The following is a 26,350-nucleotide window of genomic DNA, read 5'->3' on the forward strand; positions in this document are numbered from 1 at the left end:
CAGCTTCCACAAGAGGGGAAATGGAGGTGCAGGCACTCATCTCTTCTCTCTGATGACCAGTGACAGGACCTGAAGGAATGATATGGAGCTGTGGCAGGGGAGGTTTAGATTGGATTTAGGGAAAGATTCTCCCCCCAGAGGGTGCTGGGCACTGCCCAGGCTCCCCAGGGAATGGGCACGGCCCCGAGGCTGCCAGAGCTCCAGGAGCATTTGGACAACGCTCTCAGGGATGCCCAGGGTGGGGTTGTTGGGGTGTCTGTGCAGGGCCAGGAGCTGGACTTGATGTTCCTTGGGTCCCTTCCAACTCAGGACATTCTATGATTCTATGATTTTGTAATTTTGTGATTCCAGGCATCTGGATCTGGTGCTGGGTGATGTGGTTTAGGGGTTACAGTAGTAGTGCTGGGTGGATGGTTAGAATTGATGATTTACAGATTCACAGAATATTCCGAGCTGAAAGGGACACACAAGGATCATCAAGTCTAACTTTCAAGTAAATGACCCTCACATGAACCCACAACCCTGGTGTTACTAGCACCACGGTCTATCCAACTGAACTAATCCCATGATTTTACAGGTCTCTTCCAACCTTGCCGACTCCGTGATTGTTGACGTAAGTGGCCCAGGAAAAGCAGATAAAAGTCTCTAAAAATCGCGTCGCGGCGATCAACAACCTCCCCCCTCACACGCCCGGACTACATTTCCCAGCGTGCACCGCGGCGGCACGGCGGGGCTGGTCGCGCCGGCCAAGATGGCGGACGGGGCGCTGAGCCCCGGCGTGAACCTGGAGGCATTTTCCCAGGCCATCGCCGCCATCCAGGCGCTGCGCTCCAGCGTCACCAGGGTCTTCGACTGCCTCAAGGATGGGATGCGCAATAAGGAGACCCTGGAGGGCCGCGAGAAGGGCTTCGTGGCCGCCTTCCAGGAGAGCCTGCACTCCGTCAGCCGCGACCTGGGGTGAGCAGCGGCCCCGGCGGGGGATCCCCCCGTGGGCAGGGAGGGGGTCCCGGGGTGTCCTGGCTCCTCTCAGCGCCCGGCGGGGCCGTTTTCACTCCAGGGAAAAGTTTTAGGCGTATAAATGCGAGAACGCTCCATTTTATTCCCCCCAGCACCGTGCGCGTTACCCCTTCGTGGTGTTCCGCTCCAGTCTCCAAAGGATTGAACGTGCTCATAATATTTATGAGTTTTTGTTCTGGTTTTTGCTCTCGTTTTGTTTTCACCAAGGACCTCGTTAAATCGGTGGGATTGCATTGACAAGGTTTGGCTGTGTTTGGCTGCAGGGAGATTTTTCTGTGTATTTTGAAGTTTTTTGTTAAAAATTCAAACACTTCCTAGGTGCAGACTATTCAGTAGCATCTAAGGGGTTCAAGAACGATCGTTTTATTACCAGAACTTGTCAGGCTGGAAAATTATCCCAGCTAAGTGTAGTTGCTTAGTACCAGCAGGTGTGGGGTTTTTTTAGTAGGGACAAGCTGCTGAGGCTGAAGACGTGGAGGGAAGTTATGGGCAGAAGAGAGGCTGGCTCACAGTTTCATTCAGCAGTTTTGTTTATGCAGACACAGGAACTGAGTACTTAGTGTACACTTAGGGACATGGTTGAGTGGTGGACTTAGCAATGTGAGGTGTATCCTTGGACTTGATGATAATAAAGGTGTTTTCCAGCCTAACTGACTCTGATGGTCCGTGTTGGTCCCACCACTGGGCTGCTGGGTTTGGCTGTATCCTCCTGGGTGCCATCAGTACTGTCCAGGGAGGTGTCCACAGGTGCTTAACCACCCCTTCCCAGAGCGTCTTCTGGTTCAGGGTCTTGTGTGCAAGACTTTGTTTCTTGTTGATTAAAAGGCCTTGCTGATTTTTAGTTGTGATCATGGTAATATAATTTGTTACCCACTTCTCTTCTGTTGGGAAAGGTGGTGGATAACCCTTCTCATGAATGATGCTGTACCCAGCTCTAGGGGTAGGTGTTGTATCCCTTTGGTTTTTAGTTTTTAAGCTGAGGAGGCCTCATGGTTCCCTCTGTGGAAGCTGAGCTGTTCCATTGGTTATCCTTCTTGCCTTGCTCTGTGGCCTTTTAAAGAGTTATCAGGTATAACCCCAAAATCTCATTCCCAAACAATAATAGATAACTCAGGAGTTGGACTGGGATCCTTGTGGGTCCCTTCCAACTCAGGGTATTCCATGAACTGGCCTGTTCGAGTAGCAAGGGAATACTCCAAGGTGTACTGAAGTTAATGCTACCAGTGGACTTTGATGTAGTGAAAGTATTGACTGCTGTCTCTGTTCAGCAAATCCTCAGTTATTATGCCTAGTCACACTTATTTTATTGTATTCTTTTGTCAAGGAGTACTAGACAGATTTGTGAGTGTTCCCAGCACCAGAGGCTTGGAAGGAATGTAGGCCAAGGAAACTTGAAAGAATGATGATTAATTTTGTGGTAGTGAAGTGCGGAAGTCTTTCAACTGTCAGTTCCCTGATTGTTGGGAGTTTATTTTTGTAACCTTTCTTAAATGTAAATTGAGATACTTTGGATTTTTCTTCACAGATATTTTCATAAGATGCCTTTTGAAAAGTCTGAGTGCTGCATTTAATTTAGTGGAAGTTCTGAAGTTCAGACTAGGGTGTAGCACTGGGCAGTCAGAAGGAAAAGCACTTGATTAGTCATGTCACTTGAAAAACTGCTTTTTATATCTGTGCAAAGTGGCCAGTCTTTCTTCTACAGTTGATTAATGCAAGTTTGAAAAACTGCTTAACTTTTGTTATGATTAAATGTTGTGTTTGACAAATGAGATATGAAGCAATGATAGATCATTTCACAGTGAGGGATTTTTTCATGGGAAAATGGTGCTTATTATGCTTCAGCTGAGTATTTTACATTACAAATATACAAATTCCTCATGGAAATCAGAAGATCCTTCCTTGTCCTGAGAACTTGGAAGGCAGATACTTGATTAGAGTAATCACAGCCTTTGCAGGATTGTCTCTAGGCTTAGGACTAATGCCAGTTCTTGTGTGTATTTGTATGAAGACAACGTTAATTTGGAGTTCTCTAATGAAATAATGAGACATCTGCCTGCTTGGTGGTTAAAAAATTACTTCTAGTATTGCAGGCAATGCTAAAGTCAGAATTTTGTGGTTTCTGAGGGGCTGCTTTGCTCAGGAGGTGCCCTGGGTTGTGAACAGGACCTGCCATAGTCTGACTCTTTCCAGGTTGTTTTCAAAGACTCTTGACTTGTACTTTCTCTCCTAAGAAGAGCTGAGCTTAACGACCAACAGACTGCTTCAAATTGTTTGGGTAATAAGAGTGATTGTGTTTTAAATCAAATTTGGGGCATATTTAAAACTCATTTAGCTACTAAAATAGAATTGGTGCATGCTGCTGTCCCTGGAGGATTGTATATCTGCGATTCCCAGATCTGACTTTAAAAAATGCCCTTCTGCTTTCTTCCAGTGAACTGGAGCGTCTGAGCAACCTCGTTGGGAAGCCCTCAGAGAACCACCCCCTGCACAACAGTGGGCTCCTGAGCCTCGACCCTGTGCAGGACAAAACCCCCCTTTACAGCCAGCTTCTTCAGGCCTACAAGTGGTCAAACAAGGTAACAAAATACATCTGTGTGATTTGATTGTGTATTCCCATTGCATGTTGGATTAGTGGTACAGCAGACTTCTGAGTGTTTGGGGCTGTCAGAAGGGCTGGCTTTTTTTAGAATTGAGGAGTGTAATATGTACCTAAATGTACTTTCAAGGATAAAATGATGTTTTAATTAAGAGGAGACTTTTCTGCGATTCCAAGGCGTGCCCTTGATCTCAAAGGGGGTATTAACTCCCAAGCATTTTCACATTTAGCATCTTACGTAGGTATAAATTAAAAGTATGTTATGTCCTTGTATCTGGCAGTAAACACTGTAGTGGGATATTAGAACAGAGAATCAACAGCTTATGTCACCTCCAAACTATTTCTAGGAAAGAGTCCTATAGGGAAGTTGTCACCATCAGGAATCTTGAAGCCTTTCCCCACCATTTTCTGCCCATGGTCTCAAAAGCGACTTTGTATTCAGCAGCTTTGACATTCCTCCTGTTTGCATGCCATATATATGGCATTGAATTTTAAATAGTGTAAAAGAAAAAGGCAGATAATATTAATGCAGTCTTTTACATTAAAAAAAATAGTTTTTGCTGAAAGAAACTTCTTTCTCAGCTACATAATTCAGTTTCATAAACCTGTATGTTGAATATATGTAGGATTTGGATAGGTATGTTTCCTTTTCTCCTCTGAACAATCTACTTGTTGGTCAAAACCACTCCTTTCCTCACCTAATTTTCTTAAATTAGAAAACATGGCATTGCAATTATTGTTGGCCTCTGAGCATTGTTATGTTTCAGGTTGCCTGTTCCCATCCTGATTTTTTTGAGCATGCCTATTAATTTTTATAGAAATATTAAAATGAATAAGTATTTAAAAGTTTTCTTGAAATTATGTTTGAAATACTGTAAGCTGTTAAGAAATATAAAAGATGGATTAATTTCTGTTACAATAATTATTAGTAGTGAGTGTGTCTGGAGTTGTAGCTTTTAATACCCTTATGCAAGGCAGCAGGAGTAAGCAGGAATAGTAAATCTGAAAATATTTGGAGCATTAAAAGAAATAGATCCACTTTAAATTATTTATTATGGTACATGAGCCAAAAAGACTTTGAGAGTTCACAAATACTTTGTAGGCAAATTCTTGTTACACATTGAGCCAACCATTCTACAGATTTAAGATAGGATACTGCAATAATTGTATGAATACCACAATAATATTAATACAGTAATGTGTCAAAATACAAATATGTATTAATGTTTTCTAAAATCAGCAGAATTTGGCATTGAGAGAAATTTGGTATGATTGGAAAATGGGGAACAGGAAAGATTTTTAAATGGAGATTTAGTAATTGAGAAAATATTTCTTGTTTGCTTGTGTTCCTTGCTGTTAGCAGCAGATTATTGGCACTGAAGAAAAAATAATTAATTTGCTACTTTCAGCAAAAGTAAAAGTAGGAAGACGTCTAAACTTGTAAGGCAGTTAAACCTTCAGGGATTTAATTACTTCTTTAGGTCATTATCAGAGTAAACTCAGGCAGTGATGAAATAGCTTTGACAGAGCTATTCTAATGTAGTTTTTTATTAACTTAAGAGTGTTACGGAGCTTTGAAGAGCAATTTTTTGTAATCCTGGATTCTGATGTCGGAAAGCTGGAAGTTTTATTATCCTGTGCACTCATATACACAGTGAAATGTTGCAGGAGAAAAACAGTACCTTTTATTTTAGCTGTAAAACAGAAGTCAGAGACAACAGAGATTTAAAAAAAACCACTGGCTAGGTTGCAGAAGATGTGCTGCCTGTGTGAGAGTGTGAGCTGCTGGATTTACCAGCACTGAACCTTCTGTTCCTGCTTAATTCTTCATTGCTAAATACGCTTCTTGAGTAAGAGTTATTTCATTACTTCTTCTGGCCGCTTTCTATTCTTATGTGTCTCTTGTTTCCAGCTGCTTCTCGGGGATGGTTTAGAAGTGATGGTCTGTCAATACACTTTAGGTCTGCCTGCATTTAATTTTTAATTTGTGACCCCTTTGTGGCTTGCTTTCTTGTATTTTTGATGAGCTGAGATAAGGGCATTTTCCTCTGCCTTTGATTGTTCATGCATTACTGATGGCATGAGCAGCCCCATGGCTGCCAGGGGAGGAGACTTCTGGGGCTGTGGTGCCATTCCAAAAGAACATTCACGAAATACAAGGAAAATGAGTGCACAGACTGTTGCATGTTTCAATGCATTCTGCTTATTTTTGAGACCTTAGGAGACTGTTAGAAGTCACTTTTAGGACCATAATAAGTAAGGTTGGTAATAACTGGGCTATCTATGAGAAGCAAATTAGTATTTGGTATATCAAAGCACTCTCCTGTGGTTCATGAGATAGTAGATGTTAGAATAGTTGTTTCTTTCTATTTGCAGCTTTGTTTTGATGTTGGGACCAGCAAATGCCTGATTTCATTCTGGTCTTGGATGCATGGACAAGTTTTCAGGTTGAGTAGCAGTGCTGTGTGTGAAATGGAGTGAAGATCATAGAGACATAAATGAAAAATAGTGTGTTTAAGATGTGAGTGTTGACATAGGAGATTAGACTAACCTGACACTTATCAGCTTGTTTTGTTTTCCATAATTAATACTTGTACCTGTGCTTGGTTATGTGTTTGGAGAAGACCCACTTTCAGGTGCAAATTTACTGACCCCTTTGGCTGAGTGCAGTAGAGATGAGTTTCATTTAATTGTGATTTCACAGATACTTGCCCTGAACCTTTTTTTATTGCTCCTGTGAGTCACAGCACTGATTCCTCCATTTCTGATTTTAAATTTACCTGCTTCAGGAGTAAGAAAAAGTCCAGTGGGAAGAATGAAAACTTCCCTTACAGAAGTGTGTTATCTTGGCAGCGCTTGTTATTTATAAGCACCTGCTCTCCTGATATTTACTTACTGTAGTTTATCCAATGGTTTTGCAGATGGTAAAGTTGTCCATGTAATGGAAGCAGCTGTTTGGGAACACAACAGCTTGTCAAATGCATTAATTGCATACACACACAGCTGTAAAGGAACTTTCCTTTTTCAGGTGTTTAACAGCCCTCACCAAGCCATAGCTGAAAAACACAGGAAGTTTAAGTTTATTGTATTGCAAGCAACAGCTAAGTGGCTTTTCTTCTTTGCTTTAGCTTATTTTTATGTATCAGTAGAAATCATGGAAGTGAATTACTTTGCTTCCTGTGGAGTGCATGGAGATGTATAGTAGCCATGGAGCAGTATTTAGGTCTACTGGAAAAAATTTTTTCCCCTCCTCTTCAATTTTATTTAAGAAAGGAGGTTATCTTTATTACAATTCAAGTGCTGTTTCCCAGAAGGATCCATATGTACTCTCTAATGTAATACTGAAGATACAATATTAGATAAGGTAAAAATGAGCTATCATTCTGCAAAGTTAATGCAGAGAGAGTATTATGGGTAAGATAGGAAGTTTGTAGATAGCAGTAGGTTTTTTTTCTCATGGACTGTCTCTGTTGAGTCATTGTACTTGAATTCTGGGTTTAGTAGTTATGTACATCTTGGCAGTTGATTTTTTTTTTTTTGTAATAATACACTGCTGTGTCTGAGCAGGTGAAATCTGAGATGACAGTAGCAGTCAGGAGGGCTCCTGGTTTGTGTGTGTGTGTGGCCTGATACTGCCTGGAACACTCAGGACTGGGTCTGCAGAGGCTCTGCCTTACCCCTCATTACCAGGTACCTGCTTCCTGCATTATCTTGGAATTCAAGGGAAATCACCACAGAGCAGAAGGCATCAGCTAAATTTAGATTAAAGGAATTTTTGAAAGTCACTTTCTAGACCGAAATACTGATTAAGTTTTGACTTTTTTTTTTTTTAAAAAGAGATGTCACCTCAGATTTGTGGAAGAAACTGTAAGAACTCTCTTCTCTTGCTCTTCAGGACAGTTCTATGCCAGGTGCCCTTGTGCCATCCTTCCCTGCTCCCAGTGCTGCTTGTTTTCTGCGGGAGATGAGACCACCAACTGATGAATATCAGCATCCTTTACTAAGCAACTGCGTGTTTCTCAATATTTGTTCTCAATACTGGATGACAGAGAGGTTTTGTGGGGGAAAAATTACTTGTTGGTGCTGTGATTAAACCAGTGCCATTCTTCCCCACACATAAAGTGTTTAATAAAGCTTGTGGTGGTGTGGTCACTTGATCCAGCTACAGTAATGCTGGTGGTCAGAGTAGGTGCAGGTTTTTGGAGTCCAGGAGTGTCAGCTCATTCTTTGAGTGGTATAAATTTTGGGTTTCCATCTGCAGCTTCAGGGAGGTTATTTATGGCCTGCAGTGTGTACTTGCTCATCCTTTGTCCTTGGCAAAGTGTTCCATGCCCTCGCCCTGTGGGTGCCCGAGGCAGTGCCTGTTAAGGTGTTTCCATTGGCTCCAGTGGAACAGAAGATAGTGTATTTTATGTCCACTGAGCAAGGAAAATGTTTTTTTGGGCCGGTTTCCCCTCTCTTGCTGGGATGCTGTTAGGTAGTTCATGCCCCACACTTGAGCTTTAATCACTGTAGAGGTTTTTTGCTTGTTTGTTCAGGTGCAGGGTGTGTGCAGAATGGATCGACTCCCAAACCAACACTCCAGAATTACTTTCAACCAGTGAAGGAATGCTGTGTTTGTTGGAGAGCAGCAAACTCAGTCTCCCCTGCATTGCTGAGTGACAGCAGCATCAGCAGAGTGCACTTGCCCAAGTAAAAATAGTCTTCTGCAAGTCATCTTTCCTTCTCCCCCTTCCTTTGCAGTAAAGGGTCTGTGTTCAGACTTTAAATAATATTATTAGCAGTGGTAGAAGTGGGGAAAATTGAGAGCAATTGTAGTCTTGGAACAGGTGATGTTATTTTAAATTTTCTTCTTGATTTTTAACTTCACTGAAATGCAGTGTTGTATTCCCTGCTGTTTTCAGAGTTGGATTTATCCATGTGCTTTACTTCAATTCCAACTCTCCTTGAACCCGTGTGTAGGTGTATGTGAGGGGTGGTGGTATTGTTTTATCTTCATGAGATGCGGCTTACAAAACGTGATAACCACGTGTTTGGGAAGGCTGTTTTCTACTGCTTCAAGCAGGAAGCAAAAAATCAACTTTTCTGACTTGGTAACTTTTTGGGGAAGTAGGATTTATGTCAAACTATTTAATTTACTTATCTGTGAAAAGATGCTTTTGGCAGCTTGGATAAACTTCATTATATCTGTGCATTACAAGTTTTCCAAGTGAACAAAGGTGGACAGGAGTTGTCATAAATTTATTTGAAAGTAATATGCTGGGAAATACAAAATGAAAACAAATTACTGTTGATCTGCATGTGGAAATAGGCTAAAAATATTTGGATTTAAATTTGTTGCTTCATGGCTTCCTCTTGTTTTTACATAAATTTAAAATCGAACTGTTAAGATTACCATTAATGAGTTAAAATGATTTTCTGTCACATGACTGAAGAGAAAAGGTATAGATAGGTTTTGTTTATTAAATTATTTTGATATGTTTCCTGATAAATTATTTGTATAAATTGTGTTTGTTGTAGGGCTCCAAAAAAAAAGAAATCAATAGAGCACGTAGAGAAAGACCAGACTTGTTACAGCTGCACTTGGTAGCTTAGTATTGATTAGACACAAATATTGAGTTTAATGACAATAAATGACATTAAATGTTAACCATGATAGTAGAGAAACACTGCAGAACAGGAAAAAAAGTTACTTCAACTTGATTATAAAAGGATATGTTCATTCCAAGGAACATTAATTTTGAATTTTGGGTGTGCTCAAACATTGTGAATTTATTGTAGTTTTACAGTAGCATGGATAATGCAACTGGATTATTGTGTTGGCACTTCTTGGGAATTCCAGGCAGGTGGCCAAAATTTTGTCCTTTCAGGACTTTTTTTTCTGCAGAAATGCAGCATTATAATATTGTGACATCCTGTTATGTGGAAATCCACAGATTTTGGAGGAATCTGCTGTGTAAAGAGCAGAACCAGAGGTTCCCAGAGGGAGCTGCACTGGAAGGTCCAGCTGTGGGCTCCTTTCCTGTGCAGATCAGCCCCAGGAGTTTATGTTCCTGTCACTGGAGAAATGAATGGCACGTGGACTGGTGGGTTTTGTGCACTGGACACAAAATAGGAGCTGGGCCACTTGCATTCTATTCCTGCTTTTCTTACTAATTGTTGTAACCTTGAACAGGCTGCATGAATTTTTTCTGTGCCTCATTTTTCGTGCAGATAAAATAGGATAATATTACTTAACCTACTTCTTGGGAGAGTTTCTAGTCTATATGTGTCTCAAGTGCGTTGAGTTCTTGGGACAGAAATGTTTTGTAGATGCCAAGTATAATATAGCCAGTGACTAATGTTGTTTGCCTGGAAGTCTGGAAAAATGCCCTTTATGGGCTTTTAATTCTGTGTAATTTTGGGCAAATGTCTGGTGAAATGCCCTTGCTGTTCAGAATTACATTAATGTTCTGGTTTTCCTTTTCTTTTTGTTTTTTTTAATATGGCTGGGAAACAGGTGGTTACCTCTCTGCTTCCAACTGCTGCAGTTATTAATTACTGCTCACTTGTCTGCCTGGAGAATACTGATTTTTACTATTTCAAGGTTGATTTTAGTGACTAGCAGTGGCAGGGATGGCAAATTCAGGTAGCGTGCAAATTATCATTGATACTATAATGATGGGAGGGAAAAGCACTGGAAAAGATTTGATGAGGAAGAAAGTGCTTGTACCAAAATGTAATTTGAATAGTCTACATGTGCTTTACTGTAGAAGGAAAAAGGTAGGGCATGAAATTTTTCTGAGGGTCTCGGAGCTCTGCAATGGTAGTTTAAAAAAGAAAGTGAATATAGTGAGGTGGGGAAAATAGTGGAAACCATAAGAAAAACAGGGAAGGTTATAACAGTAGCAACAGTAAAGGCAGAATTACCAGCTGCTGCTTGTTAGATAGGGTTTGTTTTCCCTAGAGGTCCTGCCTAGAGCAGTGTCTGGGGCATTGGAGATGGATAACATCACTTATGTCCCTCTTCTCTGTGGAAGATGCATCTTTCCTCCACAGCTGTGAATCCCTGGAATCTTCATCTCTTGGGCTCTCTTTACTTTGCCTTTGATTCCTATGTTGGTTTCAGACAAAAGTCCAAGCCAGGGCTATTGTAACTATTTTATTTTTATCTTAAAGCTATAAAAGTGTTTTTGACACCTGATAATCTGAATGAAAGGAAATGAAAATTCCCTGTGTTTTTTTTTCTATGCACTATGGAAAGTTATCATGGCAGGTGAGAATTTCCAACAAATGCTGACTTGTGCTAGTAGAGAAATTAGTTGGATTTATTTGACATTTTAGTAGACTGAGGTTACTCTGATACTTCAGGAAGAGAAGAGTTATGAGGAGTAACTTGTTGCTTAAAAAAAAAAAAGAGAAATAATTAGCCTTTGATTCTGACTTATTTTTGCTACATAGTTTGAATGTTTTATATCTGTGATCTTCCCAGAGTTATCATAGTAATAATTCACACCATGATACTGTTGTGAAGTAAGGTGATATGTGTCCAAACAGAATTGTCTTTCTCACTGAATTTTTTTTTTAGAGTATTTTGTTTCAAATCTGAAGCAGCCTGAGAGCAGTGATAGGGTGTTTTTCTATTGTTATGCCTAGTGTTTGTTGTTATTCAACAGTATTTTTCAAGGCTCTGATCAAAATAATGCTGTAAGCAGAACCAGTCTCACTTTTCCTAATTATGGGAAGTGATCTATCAATAACACACTACTATAAATCACAGCTCCCTTGTCAGCTGGTGGGAATTATTTAATGCTTTGCAACACCTTTATTTGCTAATGAGTGGGTTTTTTCCCCTGTTTCTTTGATAAGTATTAATGTTCTAGCTGTTAGCCTATTTCAGGATGGAAATGATTGATGTGGCTCTGTTTTAACCAAAATGCTTCTGCCCACTCTTGGTTCTTCCTCCCCTAACTCCTTTTTTCCCTCTGCAAGAACTCCTCATACAATTCACAGCTCAAATATGTAATTTATAAGTCAGTGATCACTCTCTCTTTCTAAGCTGTGTAGTGTGGTCATCAAACCAAATTAAAACTGCCTTGCTTTGTATTAAGTTTGAATCCAGCTAAGCCAGGCACAGAAATGTGGCCTGTGGGTAACTCCCAGTACAGCCATCAGAGCAGCAGAAGAAGCTTTACTTTCAGAATCTGAGGAATACAACAAAGTGTAACTGGAAATCCATGTTGTCTGGGGATTAATTGATGAATATGCAGGACTGCAGAACAAGAGCAGCCTTGCAAGAAACCCTCAGACCCAGCGTTCCTTTGAATTTCCAGTTCTCCTGCTGCCTCAGCTCTCCATGGCTCAGACTGACTTGCTGCTGGTGATAAAGCCTGACCGTGTCGTGGACAGTGCCACCATGAAAACACAAAGGGTGTTTCCAGAGACTCAGTGTCCTGTCTTGCTTTCTTTGAGGCAAATTAAAGATGTTTGTAAAGCATTCAGTGACCTTCATATGAAGGGCATTCGAAGAATATGAACACTAATATAAAATAACTGATGCAGGTGATAAGCATCCCACAGATATTCTTTGTATGGAAAAGATTTTTTGTAGCTGCTAGAGGAAATCAAATAAAATGGAAAATTTAATGATGTCACCCTGTTGCTCTCTACTTTTGTTGTTGTCAGGTCTTTTATTGTGACTGCTATTTGGTTTTCTAATGCAGAAGTGCACTCATCTGTGTTCTTCTTTGGAGTTCTCTTTTGAAGTTACTGAAGTTGCCCCCTCCCCCCCCGACAATTCACAGTGGATTTGTTTGAATTGCATATAAACAATGCTCAATTCTTCCCTGTTGTATCTTAATCTCATGCCGTTGATAATTGGGTAACAAAACATGGAGATGGCCTAACAGCTAATAAAATTGAAACTAGGCTGTGTAAGGAACTGTGTAAGCCTGTAATCAAAACTGCATTTCTGACCACTGGTTGCTGCTTCGTGGCAATGTGCATTTGGCAAAAATATGGCAGCAGATTTTTGTTCAGCAGGAGTTAATACTGAGCTGCTGATGTTGAAGGTGTGTAAACCAGAAGGTCTGTGGTGACCCTCAGCATCTCTTGCCTCTTGGGTTCAATGCAGACTGATTTTTATTTTCCTGAGAGGGAAGAATAATTCTGCCCTGGACAAATGGTGGTGTTTTGTGGTTCTGTGACAGTTGAAGAACGTGAATAAGAAATTACAGATCATGACATCAGGACCATTATTGGATAAGAACTGTAGGCTGTGTAACCCTGTGCCTGGCTGTCAGGCTTCTTGAGTAGTTCCAGAGCCATGTCTTGGCTCTCCTGAAATCTGAGCGGTGCCATGGTTGGGCTGGTTTGGGGGTTGATAGGAAAATAGAGGAGAGATCAGAATATGATCATTACCCTCAGAGCTACTTCACTCCTAACTCCATTTGCTGCTGGTATATTTTCTTGGTATGAGCTAGCATTTAAATCTACTAGAGCTGTAAAATCCTGAAATTCTGGAAATAAAGACGCTTATCAGTACGTGTTATCATGTCCTTTGCTGATATAAGATTAGCCCAAGCATTTATAGCAGTTCATTTAATCTAATTTTAAGTGCCTGAATGTAATGATTCTTGCAGAAGAAACAAAAAACATGAATAAAATCTTTTAACCACTGACACTTGTTCAGTTACAGTATATGTGGAAAAAGATGTCCTCTGAATTAATGAAAGAAGATTTAATGAAAGCTGATTGATTTTACCAGGTGCTAGTCTTTCACATTTTTGATCTTTTCACAGAAAGATCAAAAGTTTCTGTATCCTGAGCAGCAGTTATCTTGTTGTGCTCTTTTGTGAAGTTCTTGGCTTAGTGTGAAGCATTCAGTCATGCTTTGGAGCTGCACTGAGTGTGCTGAAAACTTAAGCCCTCAAGTTAAAATGCCTAAATCTGGACTGGGTGAGTAATCTGAGAGGAGAAATGGCACATGGCTGCAGTTGCACACTTGCCTGGTCTTCTAGTGAGTTAAAAATGCATTTCTTGGGGTGTACATTTTTTTTATATGCTCATGATTTGCTTGTTCTCAGATACCTCTTCTTCAAAAGCCCATCTACTGACAAGCTGGCAGTAATAACTAATATCCTTATTAGATGGAATTAGCATGAATCATCGTTATGAGAAGTAATGACCATGTTGAAATGCTAAGAGTATTTTCAAGATTACCTCAGACTTGGTTGGAAAGTAGGGTATAATGGCTACATCTTACAGCGTGTAATAAAATCACAGAGGTCTTTGATGTTCAGAGTTGTGCTTTGGAACAAATAGTTCTATTCAAAACCAGCGCAGCCTTGATTAATTTGGTTGTTGTATCTGGATTCTCTAAGCTCCTGTAACTGGTAGTGGCAGAGTACTAAAGGTGCTCTGTGTACTGCATGGGCCATTAGACACAAAGGAGTTGTATCTTGATGTGACATTCTACAATATATTCTAAAATAGATGTATTTACTTCTCATTATATGAAACTGCAATTCCTGGGGAAATCAATATTGAAAATACCCACTAAAAGCCTCCCAGGATCTGCAAGCATGCACAAAAAGGAGCTGGATGCATGTGCTATTACCCACAAGTGGTGGGTTAAAGTGAATTATTTTAATCTTTTCATGTCAACATCAATTCAGTATATTTTCCTTATTGCACCAGCCTGTTACTGCTAAGGAAGATGCAGAGAATGTGGACTGGAGCAGCAAGAGTCCTCAGGTGTCTTTAAACTGTTTTAAGCTGCCCATGGTTTGAAAATATTCAAGAATCTGTGATATGAGCTGTTTGACATTTTTCCTATTCCAAATGCTCAAAGGAATAAATCTACATAAAGAGTGTTAAAATGAGAGAGTCTTTGCGACAATGTCTGGATCTCAGAATGTTACTTTATTTCTCTTTTGGCTGACCACCATGATAAAACAGCTGAATCAAATACGTTCTTTTATGTATAAAATATATTTTTTGGGTTTTGACAGCTTGTTTCCAGTTTTAGTCTAATTCAGTTTGAAACAGCTGTTCCTGATCTCTGCAAAACAGTTTTCTGATGGAAATCATGACATTCTCAACTACTGCAGTGTTACTGGGCTCTGTCTCATTTCAGATGGTGGCTTTTCTTTATGGGAAAAGAATTCTTCATTCAGAGAAAATGTCACTTTTGTATCAAATAAGCTGCAGTCAAAAAGATAATGGCTTCCTCCTCCCTCCGAGGTTATCCCTCAGTGAGGGTGGATATATGTTTCTCTTTTGAGAAAAAACATCCCTGTGTGTTTTACCATTAGTTAGATTTTTATTCTAATGTTCCCTGCCCTACCCATCTGCTTTCAGTTGGGTTCTATTTAGAGTCTTCTCTGCAGTTGTCTCTGCACTCAGACTTAACAAGTTCTCTGGTTTGCCGTCTGCTTCAGTTTTACTCTGGAGTCAAATCTTGTATTTTCAGAATTTTCAGTGTAGCATTTTCAGTTTGCTCAGTGCCATCTTCTTTTTTTTCTTTTTTTTTTTTTTTTCTTTTTTTTTTTTTTTTTCTTTTTTTTTTTTTTTTTTTTTTTGGCTGCACTGCTTGATGCTTCTTCCAAAGCTGTTTGTAGAAATTTCATAGATGACAGAGCTGATCAAGTCTGTGAGCTCTCTTGTGCCTGATAAAGCACCAGCTAACCTTTCATTTCCAGTTTTCTGGTTCTTTTGGACACCCCACATGTAGTATGGAGTGAAGTTAATAACTTTCAGCTTAAAAGAACTTGCTGTGTAGTTGACTCTGTGAGCATGATTGTATGATGTGGACTTCTCAGAACACTTCTGATGGGGAGGATGAAGGTTTTGGGAGCAGCAGTGTTGCCAAGTTTGTCATGGGACTGGAGGGGCTCTGGAGTTGTACATCCTCCTCCTTCCTCTGTCCTCAGCTTGCTGGATGAGGTTTCACAAGTTGTTCACTTTGTTGTGCGTGTCTTTTTCCATCTATAAAATAAACCACTATAAAATAAGGGTTGTGCTACAGAGTGAATGCTCAGAGAAATCCGAGATGCTGTACGTGAGTAGGATCTCTGGTGTTGCTGATCCTCACTTCCAAGCCCACTATGGACAAATACCATCCTGAAGTCTCTTTTGAGTTTTTTTTTTTTGAAGGACAGTTTAGCAGCTGAAATAAAACTACTGTCCAACATGACACCAAAGCTTTAAAGCTTTACTTCCCAAAGAGCTGTTAAATGTGTTTTCCGTTCCAAATTCAGTGTTTTGCCTGGCAAATACTTCGGAGTGTTTGTAGCTTTCCTTGTTTGTTTTTTTTTTTTTTCCCACAGTCTAAAAAAGCGGACTTGGGGCTGCATTAGGATTAAGTGAGATTAGAAACATCTTCTTTCCATCCCTCTTGTGTACCTCATATGGATACATCCTAATTGTATTGATATTGCATTCATCCTGCAAGAATCTAAGACCTTTAGTGTCTGCTGATGCTGCAGTTTTGATGGTGTGTTTTTCTTGCAAGCAAAATCAATTCAGACAAATCTTGGTAACTTTTACAACAAAATAAAATGACTATGCCAGGCAGCTATGGGAAGTTTTTTAAGCATGGGCATGCTCTTAGATCACACACAGGGTTGTTCCAGCAGAATCAATTGGTTGATCTACTAGATTTAAAGGTCAACTGTAATCACATTTCAGGAAGATTGAAGAAGATATAAAATTGCTACTGTGCTTTTCTGGGTCGCATACCCGCTTGTGGTGCTCTTTGCTTTTCCCCTGTACATCTTCATTTACTCAGCCAGAGCATCAATACAGAAAGGGCACAAGTCAATATGCTCGCTTTCTGCTGTCGATGAGGGAGCTACTTAGTTGTTATTTCCTCCAAGCCAATACTTTCCCTCTGGAAGAGCTGAAGCAGAGAAGAGTTCACTGCACCCGACGGATTTGGAAGGAACAAATCTCTCTTCCAGGGAAAAGCTGTGAGGAAAGCTGCAGTCTGGCTGTCTCGTTAGATAATCCACGCAATTGCTTGAGTTGACGCATCCCAGGGATGATTCTGTCTGTTCAAAGAGCAGCACAGGTGCAAGAGAGTCAGCATAACCCCCCTTTCATGTGTGGGGACCTTCAAAAGAACTTCCCATTACTCCTGGTTTTTGGTGTTATACAGATGTCCACAGAGACCACGCAGCTTTGGAATATTCTGTTTTGTAAATACGGTGTTTCAAAGTTGTATTTCCATGTAATAGGCAACAATATTTGCACACACAGGTGAAAAAATTTCCTGTTAATTTTTTGCAAGAGCCCAAACAACTGTGTTGCCATAGCAGGTTGCATGAATTAAAAGCAGCAGGGACATGGAATATTCACCTGCTCAGATAAAATTAATTTTCCCTGCAAAATAAGAGTCTTGAAATGAAGAAGGGGTTGATGGGGGGAAAGAGATTTCATTTTAGTTGATAAACCAAAGCAAATTACTGTTAAAGTTTGTTCCCTCACGAACCATATTATTGCTATATCAGTTTGACTGGATTTTATTCATGAAGTTTTGCTCTTGTCCTGTACTGATAAACTTGTGTGGGTCTTCCATGGAATAGCAGGGGAGAAGTGTTTAAAATGGAATAGACATTCATGGCTTGGAAGGTGTTCTGCATTGGAGAGTACAGCATTGCAGATGCTTTTAGCTAATCTTCAAACAAATTTCAAAGTAACTTTATGATTTTTTTTTGTGGCTAGTAAATGCATATTTGCTGATGGTCAGGCTGTGGAAAAGGTTTTGTTGTGTTAGCAGAACATGAAAAGATGATTCTTTTCAAGAGTCACATTCCTTCAAAAAATCTGTTGTAGGTCATGTTAACTGTTCTACAAAGGTTATTTGTGGTAGAACTCTCTGAGCCTAAATTAACTTGGAGAGTACTGTCTTTAGTGCATTTTCATATGTGCTAACTTGCAAAATGTAGTAATTCCCAGATGGATGGAAATCAAGGTCTGTAGCTTTTCTCTAAGCATCCATGACCTGCTTTTAAAGCAGACATGGACATACAGCAGTGGCTGAAGGCTCTGCTTGAGTGGGCTGAGGAGACATTTATTGTGCATTTATTTAAGGTGCCCTTTTTCAGAGATTCTTGCTCTGCTGGCTGCCTAAATTCAGTCTGTGTTTTGCTTTGTCAGCCACTGTGAAGTCTGCAAAACTAATGTCTCATGTTCACTTCTCTTATGGTAAATCCGGAAAGGTTCTTTTTTTTCTAAATAAATGATGGACCAAGGAAAGTTTTCAGAGACTTGCATGATCAGACTGGAGCAGCAGCACGTCCTTTGTGGTTTTCCCAGTGATGAAGTCAAACAGTGCCTTGACAGAATGATTTGGGTTTTCTTTTCTTGAAAGTTGCTTAAATCTGTTTATTTTTTTAACCTTTATTGATGTTTGTTTGTCTTCATTAAAAGTGTACTTAGGGAAACAGTGAATCTTGTAAAGGGCAGAAGTAGTTTGAGAAGGGTACTGCAAATGCAGTTATTAATTTCATGTCTGCAGTTGCATGTCATCCTGACCAGTAGGTTAGAAAGATTCTTGCAGGGACTTCAAAGAGGTTGAAAACAAGAATATGTGACATGTTCATGAAGTTTTCAGGCTAAAGGGAATTGTCAGATTGTAAAAGAATATTTCTGTGTGAAAGGAAGTTTGCAAAGTCAGAAAAACCTGTCAGCAGGATTGTTAGTGTCATGTAAACTTTATGCCTTTTTCTCTTCTTGTTTTTCCTTCAAATCACAGGGCTCTATATCCCTTCTTTCTTCAGTTTGGTAATTGTAGCAGCAGATGCCTCTTGGAATTGAAACAGTTTAATATAAGATCCATCAGTTGCCAGAATAAAATACCCATTAGAAAAGGGGAAGAATGATCCCTTTATTAGCAGGAGTACTTGAACAAAGGTGTTTCATCAATCTTAATAGTTTGCTTTCTTGAGAAGAGCAATGCCAGTGGCCACAGTCTTGGCAGGAGGATGCTGGGACTGTACCTGCAGGTTCTGTTCTAATTCTGGTACAATGTCTCAGGCTTAAGTCTGGAAAAAGAGAAATATGTCTGAAAGCATCTTCCTTAAAAAGAACTTGCTTTGGTTTGCTACTTGATTATTACTTTAAAGAACCGTAACATTTGGTTACTCCCTGAGAGGGATGATAAACTTGTGCTTTTGAGTTTCTTTTACAAGTCTACCCAAGTGCAGGTGGTTGTGTGCTCATGCTGAATTCTAAACCATTTGGAAAACTGTGCAGAGGCCTTTTACCAACATCAGCAACTGTGTCAGTGAGTTTTGATTTAAGAAAAATAATAGGCAAATTCTACAGTAAAACACTAGTTTTAGTGGATTTTTTTAAAAATGAAAATAATCCTGTAGGTGAAACAGGAATATGTCAACATAATCTGTAGCTGAGTAGCATCACGTGTCATGGTGTGCAAGGCAAGATGATATTTCCTCTGCTAAATCCAGCTACTGAGCTTGCCCTTTCAACAACCTGATTTATCACAGGAAACTTGCAGAGGAAGAAGGATCTCATGCTTGGCTTTAAATTGAGGCTTTCACCTGTGCTCTGATTCCATAGTGAGTATATATTTATTTTAAGAGGTTCTTACGGTCAAAGAGTTTATAATGTTTTCGCCTTTCTGAAAAGTTTTGTGCTAGATTTCTAGCTTATTTTAAGTCCTTGCATAACTGGTATATTGCTTAGTCACGATGGCCTTGAAATGCAATACTTTAAAAAAATTAGTTTGAGGTCCTTATGCACTTGTCAAGAACTCCTTCACCTGCTCTTTCCTGTGTTGATGTGTTTGTTGATGTGTTCTCTGCCATTGCCTCTGGGTGCGTCCTCAAGGCTCAAACAGGGCCATTTCCATTTGGAACCAGCTTCTTGTCTCCTCCAGCATGGAGTTGGAAACTTCCTTTGGCAAATACTGGTTTTGTTCCATGTAAATAAGTCTGCCATAAAGAAAAGCAGACCCTAAAACCCCCTCAGCTTGGTAGTGCTGCCCAGTGCAGAGTGTGCCATCTCCATGGTTTTGAGCCTTCATTATGCAGCTTGCACTCCACACACTTTTATTTAAAGCAGAGCTAAAAGTAGAACTAAATAGCTGACGTTCAGAGACGTTTGGTGTGATGCAGAATTCCTGGGAGGGGGCCGGGACAGGAAGAGGAGCGCTGCTCCTGCCAGGTGGATGGAGCTCATTTATTTGCACAGAACTGTCTATGCAGGACTCATGGAAGAACTCTGAAGGGCCCACGCTTTATCATGGAATGTAGGCCAACTGTAATAAGAACTTCTGTTTTCTTTTACTCTCGTTTACTTTTCTTTTGTTTTATCCTCTGAAATGATGGAATTTGGTTTGCTGTGGCTGTTACAGCCAGGCAAACTATTGCTACTGAGCTATTGCAGCATCCCTGTGCCGACTGCTTTTCATGGAGCATCTCCATATTGCAGAGCCATCTGTTTTCCTTACTGTCCAGGCACTGGGCTCAGTCGTATAAATTACTGACTGCTCCTTAGCTTTCAATTGTTCCTGTTTGTTCAGCGTGCTGCCAGCAAGGCTTCAGCTCTCCAGCATAATTTTTAAGTTTTCCTTGCTCTTTTATGTTTTTGTGAACGCCTCAGGCAAAAACTATAGTTGAGTGAATTGTCAGTTGTTCATGTTGCTGAATTATTGGCTTGATAAAATGAACTTTGTGAGGTAGGTAGTGTCCTCATTAAAAACGGTTTTGTAGCTGGAGAAGTGATGGAAACAAGTTCAAAAATCATGGTGTGTGAGAAGCAGTGTCTCGCTCCACCACCGCCCCAGTTTCCTTAAATGCACACCAGTTTGTCATACTGCTGGTGCTATGAGCTCATACAGAAAGATCCTTTTTGGTTGTGTAAGTATGTGCACTGCTGAAGAGTTGAGGATACTTTTAGAAAATTTAATGCTGAATTTATCAGCTCATGTCTGCTTCGAGATTGTATTTGTAATGTAAAATTCCAACTGTAAATGTAATGTAACAGTTACATCGCGTTTTTTTAAAATGTAATTTCTATTTATCTCTGTCTATCTCTGAGACCAAAAGATACAGGTTTGGGTTTTGTTTTCTTTTTTCTCACATGCGTGATGTGTTTTTATGTTCCCACTTGCAGTGGTTCTCCAACATTCTGCACCCACAATACTGCAGTGATAGGCACCATGCTGTGCTCAGCTCCATGGGGAGTTTGCTTCTGGCCAGCTCAGAACTGTTGGAGAAAGAGTTGCTTTGGTTCTTGAGGTGAGGAAAATGAGAATAAATGAGAATTTAAGGTAGGGTATTCTGTGTCTGTTCAGGACTGGGAAGTTTTGGAAGGTGGCAGACCATATATATGGGATGCATTGAGGTTTTTATGAGAAGCAGTTGATAGGATGAGGTTGATATCAGTGCACAATAGGGTGATGCTGAAATTTTGGTACAACACAAACTATGTGTAGGGAGGTCAGTGCTGTTCCCCAGGGTCAGCTGGACTTTTTGAAATCATCTAGCTCAGGACTGGTGAACAGCTATGAACTGGGTGATGCCGGTGCAGGGAAGGAGAACCAACCCCCCCTCAGAGCCTCCCTGGCTCTTTCAAGAGATAAAGTAATATTGTGATGAATTCTTTTTTTTTAATTTTCCCCCCTTTCATTTTTTTCTTGGTATTGGGGAACATTCAGAGGAAAAGGCCAGTAGTGTTCATTTGTTCTGTAGGGGCTTGTAGGCAGCGTGGCCTTCAGCAGAGATGGGTGAAGGAGTTAAAACAATCACTGATATTTGTTTATTATGATTGAGGGAGGAAACACAGTCTTGGTTGAATGAAGCTGTGTGGAATCATTTTCTGTTCCAGTCCAATGTTATTCCCTCACTTGTCATGCTCTGGTCATTAGTGCTTTTAATTTACCTTCCAGTGAATGTGCCAGATGAGCCACTGTGACCAGCCACATTTCTGTTTATTTTTCTGATGATGGCCATCTGAAGCAATAGATTGATGTCTGCAGTTTTTACTTCATTAGTAATGAAGTCCACAAAGCAGTGAGAGGAATTTCTGTTTACTTGGTGCCTTGAACTGAGGTACTGATAAATGGCTGGGCTTTGATCTGGTAGGATTTTTGTAGTGATTATCATGATACAGAAGTAAGGTATGTCCAGGTTTAAATGAGGATCTGAAATGTCTGTGGGCTAAATGGTAGACATTTAAGTGGTAATTGGATTGTTGAAAAGTGCCTGCAAGACAGCCAGTGCATGGAAAATCAAATACATGTCAGTCTCCTTTGAAATCCATGAAAAATAATAATTTTATTTTCCTGTGGCTTTAACTGTGTCCCACAGCAACATAAAAATGGCTCAATCTCCAAGTCTTAAAACCCTGTGATAACACCAGTGCAAATTCCTAGCTAAGTAATGAATCTCTAATGTTTGTAATTTCCAGAAAGTATTTTCCCAGTTCTGTAGTGGCAGTCAGTGTTAGGAATACTGTAGGGCTGGTGTGGGCGGGGATGGTTTTTGCTCATTACAGTGACAGCTGCAAGTCTGGTCTTCAGAAGCCTGAGTTTGGCCCTGAGTATCATTCTCTGTCCCCTCTGTTCCTATTTTGAGCCCAGTAAAGAGAAGCATATGTTTTCTTGCATCAGCTACATCGGTGTTACCTTGTGAAGCATGACAAGGTCATGTGTTTATATGGCAAAAGAGGAAATCTCAAATTGTGTTTGAGCTGTCTTAGAACTGCTTTTTTCTTGTGATAGATTAAAGTTTTCCATGATGTAGATGGTTAAATTTTGATTCATGCAGGTATGCATGTGTTGATGCTACAGTGTTGCTCCTGAAATTGGTACTGTTATATTATTAATATTGCAGATCATGCCAAGGAGGTGTCTCGCATTTAATACAGAACATAAGAAGGTTTGCCTACCCCATATGAAAATCTCAAATTGGAACTGAAGATGCTATAAAAATTTAAAAGGAACAAGGTCAGCCTGCAAATTGCATATTTTAAAAAGCAGAAAATCATCTATTTTTAACAGCAAATTTCCTTACCTGTTAGTACCTTTACTAATAACATTTTCGATTATTAACACTTGAAAATGGTTTTAAGCATAATTTTAATTGTAAAATCACCTAGTTACCATTTGTCTAGTGCTCATTAATACGGGGTTTTCTAGTTGAGAGACAGAAGAACTGAGCCAGAAGCATTTGGGTTCCTGTGCTCCTCCTTTATGATCAAACAAGGTCAATTTATTCCAGTCATGAAAGAAAAGGTAATGGATGGTTCACCTGCTTTGTCCCAACATATACTGAGGAGGGCAAAGTGGGTAAGAGGGTTCTTCATAACAGCAAACAAAACAAAACAAATCTGTAATTGAAAATAAAAGTTTAACAAATTTGGACTGCTGCTGAGGTGGATGGTTTAAACACCTGTGGTAATTAAGCATGGAAGGAATTGGAGAGGAATAGTCTGGGACTTGCCTTCCTTGGAACTGAAAGTTCGGCTTCTCCATTTTTAACTTGGTTTCAGAGAATATCTGGTGGGATGTGCTTTACTTCCAATTAGTGTCTGGTCCAGACAGAAAGTTGCAATGAACTGCTCCAGACTAATCCTTTATTTCAAGCGATAGAAGTGGGGGTAGAGATTCCTACCTTGCCATGACCTGGCTGAAAGCCTCTTCTGGCTGCTTCGAAGACTTGCTCAGCGCCTGACTGCAGTCATTATCTGTAGAAACTCTACTACAAATCTAGTAAGTAGTAAAAACATTTAGTGTTCTTAAAAATCTGAGATTCCTCAGATCCACACCCAGCATGAGTGGAATAAGAATTGTGAAGGTAAATTTAACAGTATTTGTAAAGAAGCAAGATAAAGCAGGGAAATATGGTAGAAGGCATCTGAGAGGAGAAGTGTGGGCATTGTGTGAGATCCTGCAAATAACATTCTGTGCATGAAAACGGTGCTGAGTAACTGCCTCTTCATCCATGAGATCCTGCAGACTGTGGTAATTTGAGGTCTGGAAAGAAGCACATAATGAAAGTCTGAATCCTTAGCACAGGCAGACTGATTCAGATTGCACAGGCATTATGAAGCATTTCCTAGTTACCGAATTCTTCATTTGTAACCTTAATTTTAATGTGACTTTTTTAGCATACCTAAAAATACAGGAAAAACACTACTTTTTTCCTCAAATATACAATATTTCTTAGGTCAGCACAAAACCTCCCGCCTCCCTGTAAACGGTGTGTTATAAATACCTAAATAAATACAATAAAAAGCTTTTGGAGAGGATTTCTTCCTTTTGGTTCCAACGAGAGAGGAGTAAATAAAGTAATTGATGTGCCCTGTTAGCTGTCGACCAAGTTTCATGTCCAAGTTTCGTGTGGCGTGTCTTTCCTTTGGCATGCACAGAGAAGCAGTGGATTTTAGCACCTCGCCTACAGCATCCACCTCCTGACAGCAAAACTTGTCAATAGAGAAGCATTCAGCACTTCATTATTTCTACAACCTGAGTGCATTTGCGAATTAATTGATGTGTGGGAGGAGAGGCATCTGCTATTGTAGAAGCCCTTAACTGTTGCAGCAAAACTAGAAATAAACTGGTTAGCTGTAGTGAGCTGATATATTGTTGCAGGTGTTGGAGCCTCTGAAGTGGATCTTGTCCTTTTTTCTTGTTTTTGATGCTACAAAAAAAAAACCCAAACCCAAACTTCTCACTGAATTGTGACCATGGAAACACCAGCACAATAAAGATAATACCTTGTACACTTCTATATGGTTGCTAGCAAGTCGTTTCCTATTTCTTGCTGGCTCAGCACCAAAAGAGAGTTTTAATTAGGCCTGTAATGAATGACTGGGAGCGTTTTAAAGGCTATTAATCTTGTGGTGTAATTGAGTTAATTATAATATCATTATAAGCTCCCATGAAAATAGGATGAAGTGTATTCCATTTGTTTTACTCCTAAAGTTATTTCTGAGGTCCCCTGGCTTCATCTCAAATGCTCCTACTGCAAGTCTTCAACAGAGGAAACTGTAAAAGCATTTCATGTGTCATTGCACCAAACCTTCTGTTGTGCATCATCCCAGTCCCAGGCTCTCTGAGCTGCCCCTTTACTGTAGCTGCGGGTGCAGAGTGTCTTTAGTTTGCATTTCCCAGAGTAGTATTTCCTTGTTTTTCTGGTTTCCGATCAGTAACTCACCCGAGTGTGGCAGATGAGAGTAAGAATATGTGATCTATTTTCAGAAATAAAGATTACAGCAGCTTTCGAACTGTTACTCTTTGTGCTGTGGCAAAAAAAGTGTGTAGCAAAAAAGGTGGTTTTTGCAAAGCATATGGCTCTTCCACTCGTTCAGACTACAGTAAGTTTGGGATTTGGTTGTAAAACATCTCTGTGCTTTTTGCACTCTCTAGTCAGAGTGTGACATCTCCAACAGATGGACACATAAACTTTCCATAATCCACTTCTTTCCCTTCAGAAGAGGAGATGAGATTCTCATCTGTAAAAGTTGTTGAGGGAAAACCTAATCTGTCGAAGTCTGTTGTGTGCTTAGATGTGGGGACGTGAAAATGTGATGGAGACACAGCTCAGCTCCGCACTGGAGTTCGGCTGTTTCTGGGGCTGTCTGCAGCTGCGAGGTCAGCCCTGCTTTTGTGTGTACTTCAAACCTCCTTAGAGCATTTGCCAGGGAGGTTGAGGTTGGATGTCAGGAAGAATTTCTCCACGGAAAGGGTGGTCAGGCGTTGGAAGGGGCTGCCCAGGAAGGTGAAGTCACCATCCCTGGAAGGGTTCAAGAGACAACTGGAGGTGGCACTCGGTGCTCTGGTCTAGTTGACACTAGATTTGGCTGATAACACCATCCTGTTTGCTTTTTGCAACCCTGCATTATCAGGATTGTCTTGGTTCAGTGCTTTTAAAGTCTACAATGAAGAGTAGTTTCCAACCTTAACCCTGCTGGGATAGTAGAACTGCTTTTTTTCTTTCAGGAACTTTGCTGGTCACACTTTTATATTTTCCATCCTCTTGACTATTACAGATTTTGTAAATAGTTTAGAAATGCCAGCTTGTGATGTATGGGCCTCTTTAACATTTCTTTGATTTATGTGCACTATGCTGAAAAAAAGCAGAGGAAGCATATTATTCTGGAAAAGAATGTTGCCAGTCTTCCATTTTTTCAGTCTTAGTTAAAAGCTACACTTTTATCAATCAAACCTGATAGATTCTTTTTGCATTCCCAAAAACATTCATAACTTAACTCTTTGACGTCTAAAGAAATAATTTGCCTAAGACTTTTATAAATGTCTGTTTATTTTTTGGACGTCTAACTTGACATATCTTTTAACCTGATTTTTCAGAAGTTCCAGACACCTGTGGTGATTCCAGGGTTTATCTCTGTAAAAGTCCCTGGTGCTACATGGAAAGGATGAGAGTTAAAACCTCTTACTCAAACTAGTGGGAACAGTGACCTTTAATTTAAGATTTGCTCTTATTTATGGATGAATATTTTCTGTGGGTTGCTTTATAGTATCTAGAAAAAGTGGATAAATTAATCTGATCATGAATATTCTGAAGCTGTAGTAGGAATGTTCTTACAGGGGAATAAGCCTCATGCATTCTGTTCCAAAACTCTCCAGCTTCAAGCTTTAATTGCTTGTTGCTAGTGGGCAGGAAATTAGCATTCCCTGCAGCCTTGCTTCAGGATGCCTGCTAGATTTAAAGAAAGATAGTACCAAAAGTAACCATTTAAGGAAGAATTAGCTCCTAATTTGGC

The 26,350-nt window shown here is 40.0% G+C and overlaps 1 protein-coding gene across 1 annotated transcript in view; it reads left to right on the forward strand.

Annotated features, from left to right (window-relative positions):
* The first annotated feature begins 715 nt into the window (after window positions 1–715).
* The window catches only part of MED27 (mediator complex subunit 27), an 84,294-nt gene continuing 58,659 nt past the window's right edge, over window positions 716–26,350 (forward strand). The window contains exons 1-2 of the mRNA XM_032130896.1: window positions 716–957; window positions 3,449–3,593. Of these exons, the coding sequence (XP_031986787.1) occupies window positions 752–957; window positions 3,449–3,593 (351 nt within the window). The 5' untranslated portion in view covers window positions 716–751. The remainder of the gene's footprint in view (window positions 958–3,448; window positions 3,594–26,350) is intronic.

The sequence above is a fragment of the Corvus moneduloides genome, chromosome 21 (genome assembly GCF_009650955.1).
Source record: "Corvus moneduloides isolate bCorMon1 chromosome 21, bCorMon1.pri, whole genome shotgun sequence".
Taxonomy (NCBI): Eukaryota; Metazoa; Chordata; class Aves; order Passeriformes; family Corvidae; genus Corvus; species Corvus moneduloides.